Here is a 14,399-nt window from a genome sequence, read left to right on the forward strand (position 1 = left end):
CACTCCACCCTCACACACACACACACACTCCCCCCTCACACACACACTCCACCCTCACACACACACTCCCTGCCTGTCTCACCGGTTTGATGTCTCTGTGCAGGAAGCCAACAGAGTGGATGCTCTCTATAGCTTCTAGTGTCTGTCGTCCCAGTCTCAGGGTGGTGCTGACTGTAAACGTGCCCCGCGTCATACTGCGCCTCAGCTCTGCCAGGTTACGCCCCTGAAAAACACACCACCCACGTAGCCTACAGAATCACTCCACACACTTCACACTTAGTCACATCAGCTCACTGACATCGCTATAGAGAATTAGAGACGTTTAAACACACAAGGTGATGAAGAGGCTCATCCTTACCTGAAGCTCCATCACCACATAGTTGAAGCGGTCATTGCGGCCGCATCCAACAAAGCGACACACGTGTTCTTTACCTGGACGATACAATAGAACATAGCATCCTTTATGACATAGTATAATCACCTTCCACGGTGCTCCAGTGTCCTCCCCCATCCAGGCCAGCCAAGCCTGCCTCTGATCCTACTGCTTTATGGTCTGTGAGTGTGGTCGTGTGTGTGCATGTCTCAGGGAACCCTGCTTCAGAGCCAGACTCCAGCCAGCAGCCACACCCCAGAGCCCTTCTACACACACAGCAGCACAGACCAGGGAGCTACCCCACTTCACTCTCCCATACACTCATTCTCTCACTCCATTTTCAACCTCATCTTCACTCTTTCTCGTCCCCTTCCCAGCATCATCATAATTGACGGCATGCAAATGCTTGAAAAGCGTGAGTGGGGCTAGGCCTATCATACATGTTTTCTTCACCCCTAAGAAAAGCTTATCTTAAAGGTCCAATGCAGCCGTTTTTATCTCAAAATCAAATCATTTCTGGGTAATAATTAATTACTTTACTGTGAATGTTTTCAATTAAAATGGCCAAAAATAAACTAAAATAGCTTCTTAGCAAAGATACATTTCTCAAGCAAGAATTTTGCAAGGACTGTTTAGAAGTGGTCTCAGTGGAAGGGAAAAACTGAAAACTATCTGTTATTGGCAGAGGAACTTGGAACTCTTTCATATTGGTCTATTAATTAACTGAGGGCACCAGTCAGTCCAAAACTCCATCCCACCAAAAAAGGCTGAAATTACAGGCAGTCTTTTCAAACAGCTCTTATACCAAAAGAGCATTATCATCATTTTCACAATATTTTCTCCAACCTCATCGTGTGGAAATATATATAAAACACAGGAATTGTGTTTTTGACTGCACTGGGCCTTTAAGCCGTTTGATGAGAAAAATAGATTAGAGGAGACATGTTGGGGGATGGGAGGAGACATATTGGGGGATGGGAGGAGACATGTTGGGGGATTAGGAGGAGACATGTTGGGGGATTAGGAGGAGACATGTTGGGGGATTAGGAGGAGACATATTGGGGGATGGGAGGAGACATGTAGGGGATGGGAGGAGACATATTGGGGGATGGGAGGAGACATGTTGGGGGATGGGAGGAGACATGTTGGGGGATGGGAGGAGACATGTTGGGGGTTGGGAAGAGACATATTGGGGGATGGGAGGAGACATATTGGGGGATGGGAGGAGACATGTTGGGGGATGGGAGGATGGAAAGAGCCATTTTGGGGGTTGGGAGGATGGGAGGAGACATGTTGGGGGATGGGAGGAGACATGTTGGGGGATGGGAGGATGGAAAGAGCCATTTTGGGGGTTGGGAGGATGGAAAGAGCCATTTTGGGGGATGGGAGGAGACATGTTGGGGGATGGGAGGAGACATGTTGTGGGATGGGAGGATGGGAGGAGACATGTTGAGGGATGGGAGGATGGGAGGAGACATGTTGGGGGATGGGAGGATGGGAGGAGACATGTTGGGGGAAAGGAGACATGTTGGGGGATGGAAGGAGACATGTTGGGGGATTAGGAGTATACATGTTGGGGGATGGGAGGAGACATATTGGGGGATGGGAGGAGACATGTTGGGGGATGGAAGGAGATGGGAGGAGACATGGTGGGGGATGGGAGGAGACATGTTGGGGGATGGGAGGAGACATGTTGGGGGATGGGAGGAGACATGTTGGGGGATGGAAGGAGACATGTTGGGGGACAGGAGACATGTTGGGGGATGGGAGGAGACATGTTGTGGGATGGGAGGATGGGAGGAGACATGTTGAGGGATGGGAGGATGGGAGGAGACATGTTGGGGGATGGGAGGATGGGAGGAGACATGTTGGGGGAAAGGAGACATGTTGGGGGATGGAAGGAGACATGTTGGGGGATTAGGAGGATACATGTTGGGGGATGGGAGGAGACATATTGGGGGATGGGAGGAGACATGTTGGGGGATGGAAGAAGATGGGAGGAGACATGTTGGGGGATGGGAGGAGACATGTTGGGGGATGGGAGGAGACATGTTGGGGGATGGGAGGAGACATGTTGGGGGATGGGAGGAGACATGTTGGGGGATGGGAGGAGACATGTTGGGGGATGGAAGGAGACATGTTGGGGGACAGGAGACATGTTGGGGGATGGGAGGAGACATGTTGGGGGATGGGAGGAGACATGTTGGGGGATGGGAGGAGACATGTTGGGGGATGGGAGGAGACATGTTGGGGGATGGGAGGAGACATGTTGGGGGATGGGAGGAGACATGTTGGGGGATTAGGAGGATACATGTTGGGGGATTAGGGGGATACATGTTGGGGGATGGAAGGAGACATGTTGGGGGATGGGAGGAGACATGTTGGGGGATTAGGAGGATACATGTTGGGGGATTAGGAGGATACATGTTGGGGGATGGGAGGAGACATGTTGGGGAAGTTGAGGGATGGGAGGAGACATGTTGGGAGATGTGAGGAGACATTTTGGGGGATGGGAGGAGACATTTTGGGGGACGGGAGGAGGTATTGCAGGTATTGCAGGTATCAAAGTCAAAACTTTTTTTTCCGCCTAACAACCTAGTAATTACGCCTCTGCCCTATATCCAGACATAGTCCCACTCTGCTCTCTACCCCGACATAGTCCCACTCTGCTCTCTACCCCGACATAGTCCCAATCTGCTCTCTACCCCGACATAGCCTCACTCTGCTCTCTACCCCGACATAGCCTCACTCTGCTCTCTACCCCGACATAGTCCCACTCTGCTCTCTACCCCGACATAGTCCCACTCTGCTCTCTACCCCGACATAGTCCCACTCTGCCCTCTACCCCGACATAGTCCCACTCTGCCCTCTACCCCGACATAGTCCCACTCTGCCCTCTACCCCGACATAGTCCCACTCTGCCCTCTACCCCGACATAGTCCCACTCTGCTCTCTACCCCGACATAGTCCCACTCTGCCCTCTACCCCGACATAGTCCCACTCTGCCCTCTACCCCGACATAGTCCCACTCTGCCCTCTACCCCGACATAGTCCCACTCTGCCCTCTACCCCGACATAGTCCCACTCTGCCCTCTACCCCGACATAGCCCCACCCAAAACGTCCTTGATTTCTTTCTCTACATTACCCTTCAGAGTCAGCATATCCCTTTGCCTTATCGAGTAGTAGACCGTCAACCTTTAAGAAAATATACAACAATATAAATTCCATCTCTTGAGATTAAATTACGTTGAATGTGTACTTTGAAATGACTACTAGTCAGTTTAGGGCAGGGTGTTGGTTGAGTTTAGGGCAGGGTGTTGGTTGAGTTTAGGGCAGGGGGTTGTGGTTTAGTTTAGGGTAGGGGGTTGTGGTTTAGTTTAGGGCAGGGGGTTGTGGTTTAGTTTAGGGCAGGGGGTTGTGGTTTAGTTTAGGGCAGGGGGTTGTGGTTTAGTTTAGGGCAGGGGATTGTGATTTAGTTTAGGGCAGGGTGTTGGTTGAGTTTAGGGCAGGGGGTTGTGGTTTAGTTTAGGGTAGGGGGTTGTGGTTTAGTTTAGGGCAGGGGGTTGTGGTTTAGTTTAGGGCAGGGGGTTGTGGTTTAGTTTAGGGCAGGGGGTTGGTTGAGTTTAGGGCAGGGGGTTGTGGTTTAGTTTAGGGCAGGGGGTTGGTTGAGTTTAGGGTAGGGGGTTGTGGTTTAGTTTAGGGCAGGGGGTTGTGGTTTAGTTTAGGGCAGGGGGTTGTGGCTTAGTTTAGGGCAGGGGGTTGGTTTAGTTTAGGGCAGGGGGTTGGTTGAGTTTAGGGCAGGGGGTTGTGGTTTAGTTTAGGGCAGGGGGTTGTGGTTTAGTTTAGGGCAGGGGGTTGTGGTTTAGTTTAGGGCAGGGGGTTGTGGCTGAGTTTAGGGCAGGGGGTTGTGGCTGAGTTTAGGGCAGGGGGTTGTGGTTTAGGGTAGGGGGTTGTGGTTTAGTTTAGGGCAGGGCAGGGGGTTGTGGTTGAGTTTAGGGCAGGGGGTTGTGGTTTAGTTTAGGGCAGGGGCTTGTGGCTGAGTTTAGGGCAGGGGGTTGTGGTTGAGTTTAGGGCAGGGGGTTGTGGTTGAGTTTAGGGCAGGGGGTTGTGGTTTAGTTTAGGGCAGGGCAGGGGGTTGGTTTAGTTTAGGGTAGGGGGTTGTGGTTGCGATTAGGGCAGGGGGTCGTGGTTGAGTTTAGGGCAGGGGGTTGTGGTTGAGTTTAGGGCAGGGGGTTGTGGTTGAGTTTAGGGCAGGGGGTTGTGGTTTAGTTTAGGGCAGGGGGTTGTGGTTGAGTTTAGGGTAGGAGGGTTGTGGTTTAGTTTAGGGTAGGAGGGTTGTGGCTGCGATTAGGGCAGGTGGTTGATGGTTGCGATTAGGGCAGGTGGTTGATGGTTGCGATTAGGGCAGGTGGTTGATGGTTGCGATTAGGGCAGGTGGTTGATGGTTGAGTTTAGGGCAGGTGGTTGATGGTTGTGATTGGGGCAGGTGGTTGATGGTTGCAATTAGGGCAGGTGGTTGATGGTTGCGATTAGGGCAGGTGGTTGATGGTTGCAATTAGGGCAGGTGGTTGATGGTTGCGATTAGGGCAGGTGGTTGATGGTTGAGTTTACGGCAGGTGGTTGATGGTTGTGATTAGGGCAGGTGGTTGATGGTTGTGATTGGGGCAGGTGGTTGATGGTTGAGTTTACGGCAGGTGGTTGATGGTTGCGATTAGGGCAGGTGGTTGATGGTTGAGTTTAGGGCAGGTGGTTGATGGTTGAGTTTACGGCAGGTGGTTGATGGTTGTGATTAGGGCAGGTGGTTGATGGTTGCGATTAGGGCAGGTGGTTGATGGTTGAGTTTAGGGCAGGTGGTTGATGGTTGAATTTACGGCAGGTGGTTGATGGTTGAATTTACGGCAGGTGGTTGATGGTTGAGTTTAGGGCAGGTGGTTGATGGTTGAATTTACGGCAGGTGGTTGATGGTTGAGTTTAGGGCAGGTGGTTGATGGTTGAGGTTAGGGCAGGTGGTTGATGGTTGAGTTTAGGGCAGGTGGTTGATGGTTGAGTTTAGGGCAGGTGGTTGATGGTTGAGTTTAGGGCAGGTGGTTGATGGTTGAGTTTAGGGCAGGTGGTTGATGGTTGAGTTTAGGACAGGTGATTGATGGTTGAGTTTAGGGCAGGTGGTTGATGGTTGAGGTTAGGGCAGGTGGTTGATGGTTGAGTTTAGGGCAGGTGGTTGATGGTTGAGTTTAGGGCAGGTGGTTGATGGTTGCGATTAGGGCAGGTGGTTGATGGTTGCGATTAGGGCAGGTGGTTGATGGTTGAGTTTAGGGAAGGTGGTTGATGGTTGAGTTTAGGGGGCAGAAGCCAGAGGGAAGGTTAAGTACATGTAATTGGGGTTTACCCTGGAGTTTCTTGAGGACAGCCACCTCCATCTTGAGGACCTGTTTAGGCTGCTGTGCTGACTCCACCTTCAGAGCAACACTGACCCTGGTCAGCAGGTCCAACGCCTCGTAGATCTCCCCAAAGCCACCGCCGCCTATCTTCTTTGTCTATACACACATCCCAAGGCAAAGCGTAATGTCATAATGTGGAAAACATAGGTTAGTAGATTATTTTCTTTTTTAATCTTCCCACCATCCAACCTTCCTCCCCCATTCCTAGACACATTTAAATGTTTCTTCCTCTCTAATCAGTATCCACACACAAACACGAAAAACACACACACACACACACACACAATTTTGTGACACAAGCAGCTCAACTCCAAGGGATTAGCAGTGGCAGATGTACATAACATCAGCTCCTCCGTCAGTGCTTGGGTTTAATCATTTCCTGGTATCACTTTTCTCCCGGGTAACCCAGTATTTCCCGCCAAAACTGGAAGTGTCATTCAGAAGCATTATAAAGCATATAAATGTGTCTGGATTTGATTGGAGCTTTGACCAGCATGACAATTTAAACATGATGCTAGCTGAGGCTGATGAGACATATATTAAATACATTTTATGAGCCATACATTAACCACATTTAATGAGCCCAAGCCCAAAAAAGCCAAAATGATTGTGCCGTTATCCAATACATACATGATATATAGGCAGTGGTGGAAAAAGTATCCAATTGTCAAACTTGAGTAAAAGTATAGATAACTTAATATAAAGTTACTCAAGTAAAAATGAAAGTCACCCAGTAAAATACTACTTGAGTAAAAGTATTTGGTTTTATATATGCTTAAGTATCAAAAGTAAATGTAATTGATAAAATATGCTTAAGTATCAAAAGTAGAAGTAAAAGTATAAATAATAAAAAAAATACTTATATTAAGCTAAGCAGACAGGACCATTTTCTTGTTTTTCAAATGTACGGCTAGCCAGAGGCACATTCCAACACTCAGACATTACTTACAAAAGAAGATACATTTGTGTTTAGTGAGTCTGCCGGACCATAGGCAGTAGGGATGTTAAGGCTGACGCTCTCCTCATCCTCGGATGAGGTGAGGAGAGAAGGATCTTCAGACCAAAATGCGGTTTCAGGGAAATAAGCCATCTTTTATTTTATAACAGGAAAAAACTGATGATGGCAACACGAAACAAACACTTGAACAAACTTACAAAATAACAAAACGACGTAGAACGAAACCTGAACATAAACTCACATTACTAAAACGTAAACTCACGAACAGGAACGTTACATCAAAACGCACGAACAGCCAAACAGCCCCGTAAGTGAAAATACATCGACAACGACGAAGACATCACAGGAGACAATCACCCACAAACAAACAGTGAGAATGCCCTACCTAAATATGACTCTTGATTAGAGGAAAACGCAAACCACCTGCCTCTAATCAAGAGCCATACCAGGCAAACCAAAACCAACATAGAAACAAATAACATAGACTGCCCACCCAAAACTAACGCCCTGACCATAAACACATAAAAACAACATAAAACAGGTCAGGACTGTTACAGTACCCCCCCCCTCAAGGTGCGAACGCCGGGCGCACCAGCACAAAGTCCAGGGGAGGGTCCGGGTGGGCAGTTGACCACGGTGGTGGTTCCGGCTCAGGACGCTGTCCCCACACCACCATAGTCACTCCCCTCTTCTGTCTACCCCTTCTAATGACCACCCTAACACTACCTTCCCCTAAATCAACGGCCAGCACCGGGACAAGGGGCAGCACCGGGACAAGGGGTAGCACCGGGACAAGGGGCAGCACCGGAACAAGGGGCAGCACCAGGATAAGGACCAGCACCGGAATAAGGGGCAGCACCGGGACAAGGGGCAGCACCGGGACAAGGGGCAGCACCGGGACAAGGGGCAGCACCGGGACAAGGGGCAGCACCGGGACAAGGGGCAGCACCGGGACAAGGGGCAGCACCGGGACAAGGGGCAGATCCCGGCTGAAGGACTCTGGCAGGTCCCGGCTGAGGGACTCTGGCAGGTCCCGGCTGGACGGCTCTGGCAGGTCCCGGCTGGACGGCTCTGGCAGGTCCCGGCTGGACGGCTCTGGCAGGTCCCGGCTGGACGGCTCTGGCAGGTCATAGCAGGACGGCTCTGGCAGGTCCTGGCTGGACGGCTCTGGCAGGTCCTGGCTGGACGGCTCTGGCAGGTCCTGGCTGGACGGCTCTGGCTGGTCATGGCAGGACGGCTCTGGCAGATCCTGTCTGGTTGGCGGCTCTGGCAGATCCTGTCTGGTTGGCGGCTCTGGCAGATCCTGTCTGGTTGGCGGCTCTGGCAGATCCTGTCTGGTTGGCGGCTCTGGCAGATCCTGTCTGGTTGGCGGCTCTGGCAGATCCTGTCTGGCGGGCGGCTCTAGCGGCTCCTGTCTGGCGGGCGGCTCTGTAGGCTCATGGCAGACGGGCGGCTTTGCAGGCTCATGACAGACGGGCGGCTTTGCAGGCTCCTGGCAGACGGATGGCTCAGACGGCGCTGGGGAGACGGATGGCTCAGATGGCGCTGGGGAGACGGATGGCTCAGATGGCGCTGGGGAGACGGATGGCTCAGATGGCGCTGGGAAGACGGATGGCTCAGATGGCGCTGGGAAGACGGATGGCTCAGATGGCGCTGGGGAGACGGATGGCTCTGTAGGAAGGAGAAGGAGAGACAGCCTGGTGCGTGGTCTAGGCACTGGCTGCGCTGGAGAGGAGGAAACAGCAGGAGAGAGAACCCGGAGAGACGGCCTGGTACGGGGGGCTGCCACCGGAGGACTGGTACATGGAGGTGGCACCGGGTCTACCGGACCGTGAAGGAGGACTCGTGCTCTTGAGCACCGAGCCTCCCCAACCTTACCAGGTTGAATGGACCCCGTAGCCCTGCCAGTGCGGCGAGGTGGAATAGCCCGCACTGGGCTATGCAGGCGAACCGGGGACACCACCTGTAAGGCTGGTGCCATGTACACCGGCCCGAGGAGACGTACTGGAGACCAGATACGTTGGGCCGGCTTCATGGCACTCGGCTCGATGCCCAACCTAGCCCTCCCAGTGCGGCAAGGTGGAATAGCCCGCACTGGGCTAAGCACGCGTACTGGGGACACCATGCGCTTTACCGCATAACACGGTGTCTTACCAGTACGACGCCTTCTACCTCCACGGTAAGCACGGGGAGTTGGCTCGGGCATCCTACCCGGCTTTGCCACACTCCTCGTGTGCCCCCCCCCAAGAAATTTTTTGGTCTGACTCACGGGCTCCCAACCGCGTCGTCGCGCTGCCTCCTCATACCAGCGCCGCTCAGCCTTCGCTGCTTCCAATTCCTCCTTTGGACGGCGATATTCCCCTGGTTGAGCCCAAGGTCCTCTACCGTCCAGGATCTCCTCCCAAGTCCAGAAGTCCTTGTTGCTCCGTAGAGCATTCCCATACCGCTTGGTCTTAGCGTGGTGGGTGATTCTGTTAAGGCTGACGCTCTCCTCATCCTCGGATGAGGTGAGGAGAGAAGGATCTTCAGACCAAAATGCGGTTTCAGGGAAATAAGCCATCTTTTATAACAGGAAAAAACTGATGATGGCAACACGAAACAAACACTTGAACAAACTTACAAAATAACAAAACGACGTAGAACGAAACCTGAACATAAACTCACATTACTAAAACGTAAACTCACGAACAGGAACGTTACATCAAAACGCACGAACAGCCAAACAGCCCCGTAAGTGAAAATACATCAACAACGACGAAGACATCACAGGAGACAATCACCCACAAACAAACAGTGAGAATGCCCTACCTAAATATGACTCTTGATTAGAGGAAAACGCAAACCACCTGCCTCTAATCAAGAGCCATACCAGGCAAACCAAAACCAACATAGAAACAAATAACATAGACTGCCCACCCAAAACTAACGCCCTGACCATAAACACATAAAAACAACATAAAACAGGTCAGGACTGTTACAAGGGATGACCACGTGTTTTGGGTTGTCAGGGAAAATGCATGGAGTAAAAAGTACAATATTTTCTGTAGGAATGTAGTGAAGTAAAAGTAAAACTTGTGAAAAATATGAATAGTAAAGTGAAGTACAGATACCCCAAAAACCTACTTAAGTAGTACTTTAACGTATTTTTTACTTGAGTACTTTACACCACTGTATATAGGCTACTACACATTACACACGACAGAGAAACATAAAAGCCCATAGATGTAGCTAGTTATATGCTCTCTTGGGTAAATAAAAGCTCATCTTTTTGAGTGTGAACTTTATTACTGTACTGTATCATATGGAGTGGAATTACGCACATCGTTCAAACCATGATAAAGCAGGGAGAGAACATGTGATTCTGGTGCAGCACATGCGGCCTACAAAGTTACAAGTATAGGCTAGCGAATTAGATTTTATATACGCATATATACGCATATATAACCTTTCATAATATTCCTCTCTATTGGTGCTTCATTTCTTCCTCGCTTTCAACAGTTAAATTAAATAAGTTTCATTGTCCTTATCTTCATCATTCTAATGACATCCTTGAATAATATAGGACTAGAAGTACATGCAGAAGGCTTTCACTTATCTTCACGAAGATTAAACGGTTAGGGGTCTGAATAAATAACTACCGCCATCGCTCTACTTTCAAACTACCCAGGAGTTTTATTGGCTGCTGTATTTAACATTTAGCAAAAAAAGAGCTTACGTCCTTCTTCGAATAGTCTATTGGTATATGAAATGCCCCAAAAAATGATGTCCAGCAAGCTATTCTAGTCTAGCTTTCCCTAAAAGCGCAAGAGATGCAAGAAACACAGGCTATAAGTTTGAAGTTTATTATGCATAACCCATCATTAATTAGCTAAATATAAGGCTAATACTGCATTGAATGGATTACCTGAAAGAGGTAGTCTAGGACATCTATGACATCTGTATATAGGGCTATATGTCAATCTAGAACAGGGTTACCTATTTTGGATGCAATTTGAATGGAGTTGATGGAGATAGAGAAAGACTGATAGAGAGTGCTTGCGTGCGCACTGATTTAAAGCAACGATATTCGAGTGATAGGCTGTTTTAAAACTCTGCAGCTGCAATACATAGAAATAAAAAATATATTCTGTTAACTATTGTATGTGTGTTCTACTGAGGATGGGCCTCTGAGAGATAACACTGACAGAGGAGATGTATGATGTATTTTGGGTGATAAAACCTAAAGAGCATTCCAGAGCATGAGTTAATGTTTCTGTTCTATACCGTACCAGGGAGAGATGGCTCCAGTTTGGAGTCGGAGGGCCAGACACTGGTCTCTATACAATGTAAACTGTTGACACAGCAGATACCGTCTGCTATGTATTATAGGTATCTTTCATACAAATCTTAACCTTATGACCCATTCTATATATCTGTTGTTCGTCATGTAGGTTGAAAGGGGTGTATCTTGGCTATAAAATACTTTTGTACTTTTATCTCGGGGCTCTCAAGGAATCATTTGAGCATGAATTGTCGACCAGCCACGACCAGCCATCATTATCGTAGAGCACTCAATCGATTCACTTTATATGTGTGTGTTGTTTTGACCTGCTTCCTTATTAATAAGTGATTCAATATTTAGTTTTAGTATAACTCTGACTTGTGTGATAAGTTTGTCTCTCCTCACATATGGCGACGGGGATGGGATGTGAATCTTCACTTGGTGACCGCTCCTGATGACCTAGGTAAATGGTGCACGAGGGATCCCTCAAACTTGGGATCTCAGGAAGACCACACTTCGGGAACAAAGCAGATGGACCCACCTTTGATGTGAGAGGCAGCAAGCCGCGTGGATACCACATCTCAAACTTAGTTTTTTTTTTTTAAGAGGTGAGCGAAACACACTTGAAGTTGAGTTTTCAAGAAAAGCCTCTGTTACATAGGCTCTGAGTTTGTATTCCTGTGTGAGGGGGGCACCTTGGAGGTGTAAACAGGGCCAGAGTCAGTGGAGGATGATCTGAGAGTTACTCGACTCAAAGACACCTATCATTGGTCGGGTTGCGGGCGACCTAGAGCCGTCCTGACACTGAATTGATCACAGTGGGGATTGGCGCGGTCTGTGGGGGTGAGGGGCCAGGGTGACTGTGGGTTCTGTGTGAAGCACGGTACCTGGTGAAACCCTATTGGAAGAAGGACCTCATTCTGAAAAGTGTCTGTGAGACCTAAGTGATCCTCAGAAGTGGTGAATTCAAATTATTTTAAATGTGCTAGCCAGGTATGCCCCGGTTTTGGTAATTTAGCGTTAAATATCTAGAATCTGTGTGAACTCGTTTTGGCCATTTATGATATAGTATAAGATAGTAAGGTGCACCTGCACTTGTTTTAAACCTGTACTTGTTTTAAACCTGTACTTGTTTTAAACCTGTAATTGCTTTAAACCTGTACCCCATTTTGAAATATGTAAATATGAGTTGCATTATCATAGGAAGTAATCATCAGATAGAAATGTGAAAATATTCCTGCAGGTTAAAATATTGTTGAAAAACAACTAATTGATTAGGTATGTTTGAGAAAAGCATTGTGTGACTGTCATTTGAGAGTTGTGTGAATATGGAAATGAGTCTTAATCTGACGTTTGGATAGTAACATATAGAAATATGCTTAACCAGATGATTGATATTTGGATAATAGGCTTTGATATAACGTTCTCTTGGGTTCCGTTCCTTCACTGCCCGTCATAGAAGATCACGGGGTGGTATTATTGAGAACGGGATGATATTTTAGAAAGCAGCGGACAGTCTATAGTTCCTCAGAGGCTTGATTTTGCCGTGGTCTCTCGGAGGTTAGAGAACCGTTAAGGATCCCATGGTCATTGTCGGGAAACAAACGTTTCTTTTTGGATCTGATGGGAGTATGTTTGGAGAGCTGCTTCGTAGCTGTGGAGAGTCCTTGAAAAAGCTAATGGAATGGTTGTCGTGAGTACCTAAGAATTTCTTACGTTTTATATGGATTCTGTGAATACATGAAAATATGATCAATTGTATGTGTGTATAATCGATTACTAGAGATTTAATAAAGTAAATCTGGGAATATAATTATGCCCAAACAGTTAAAGCTTCTACTTTTAAAGATCCATCTTTCCAGAAATAAGTCTCTCACTGTTGCCGCTTGTTATAGACTCACTTCAGCTCCCATCTGTGCCCTGGACACCATATGTGAATTGATTGCCCCCATCTATCATCAGAGTTCAAACTGCTAGGTGAATTGGGACATGCATAAAGCCCCGGCCATCCTACAATCTAATCTAGATGCCCTCAATCTCACACAAATTATCAAGGAACCTACCAGGTACAACCCCAAATCCATAAACATGGGCACCCTCATAGATATCATGACCAGCTTGCCCTCTAAATACACCTCTGCTGTCTTCAACCAGGATCTCAGCGATCACTGCCTCATTGCCTGTGTCTGTTATGGGTCCTCGGTCAAACGACCACCCCTCATCACTGTCAAATGCTCCCTAAAAAACTTCAGCGAGCAGGCCTTTCTAATCGACCTGGCCAGGGTTTCCTGGAAGGATATTGACCTCATCCCATCAGTAGAGGAGGCCTGGTTGTTCTTTAAAAGTGCTTTCCTCACCATCTTAAGCATGCCCCTTAAAAAAAAGAAAAGAAAGAAAAACAGATATAGCCCTTGGTGTTCACTCCAGACTTGACCAGCACAAAAACACCCTGTGGCGTACTGCGCTAGCATTGAATAGTCTCTGCGATATGCAACTTTTCAGGGAAGTCAGGAACCAATACACACAGTCAGTTAGGAACGCAAAGGCTCGCTTTTTCAAACAGAAAATTGCATCCTGCAGCACTAATTCCAATACGTTTCGGGACACTGTAAAGTCCATGGAGAATAAGAGCACCTCCTCCCAGCTGCCCACTGCACTGAGACTAGAAATAAATCCACGATAATCGAGAATTTAATTTCTCTACGTTTGGCCATGCTTTCCACCTGGCTACCCCTACCCCTACCCCTACCCCGGCCAACAGCTTTGCACACTCCACAGCAACTGGCCCAAGCCCCCCCCCCCCCCCCCCCCATTTCTCCTTCACCAAAATCCAGACAGCTGATGTTCTGAAAGAGCTGCAAAATCTGGATCCCTACAAATCAGCTGGGCTAGACAATATGGACCCTCTCCCTAAAATTATCTGCCGCCATTGTCGCAACCCCTATTCCTAGTCTGTTCAACCTCTCTTTCATATCGTCTGAGATTCCTAAAGATTGGAAAGCTGCCGCGGTCATCCCCCTCTTCAAAGAGGGAGACACTCTAGACCCAAACTGTTATAGACCTATATCCATCCTGCCCTGCCTTTCTAAAGTCTTCGAAAGCCAAGTGAACAAACAGATCACTGTTACGCACGCCTCTAAGAAGAGGGAACGCAACACCCTGCTACAACTCAACTCCCCGTGAAGTGAAATGGATGGATGGACTGTAGGTGCGAGTAAGGATGACAAAAGCAGAGAATTTTCCGTTTACTAGGAATTTATTCCTTCATACGGAAATATGGGGAAAAGGGGCTGGACGGAACCAAAGCAAAGAAAGTAAATATCAAAGCCCCCTCTCCTACCTTACCACCTAACTTAGCACCTCCTGGT

The 14,399-nt window shown here is 48.4% G+C and overlaps 1 protein-coding gene across 2 annotated transcripts in view; it reads right to left on the bottom strand.

Moving 5' to 3' along the window:
• The window catches only part of LOC129813127 (tau-tubulin kinase 2-like), a 65,280-nt gene that overhangs the window by 28,875 nt on the left and 22,006 nt on the right, over positions 1-14,399 (bottom strand). For both annotated transcript variants that reach the window (XM_055865328.1, XM_055865327.1), the window contains exons 3-5: positions 5,761-5,908; positions 359-432; positions 83-223 (exon numbers count right to left, since the gene is read on the bottom strand). In XM_055865328.1, coding sequence (XP_055721303.1) covers positions 83-223; positions 359-432; positions 5,761-5,908 — 363 coding nt within the window. The remainder of the gene's footprint in view (positions 1-82; positions 224-358; positions 433-5,760; positions 5,909-14,399) is intronic.

The sequence above is a fragment of the Salvelinus fontinalis genome, chromosome 16 (assembly GCF_029448725.1).
Source record: "Salvelinus fontinalis isolate EN_2023a chromosome 16, ASM2944872v1, whole genome shotgun sequence".
In the NCBI taxonomy this organism is placed as follows: Eukaryota; Metazoa; Chordata; class Actinopteri; order Salmoniformes; family Salmonidae; genus Salvelinus; species Salvelinus fontinalis.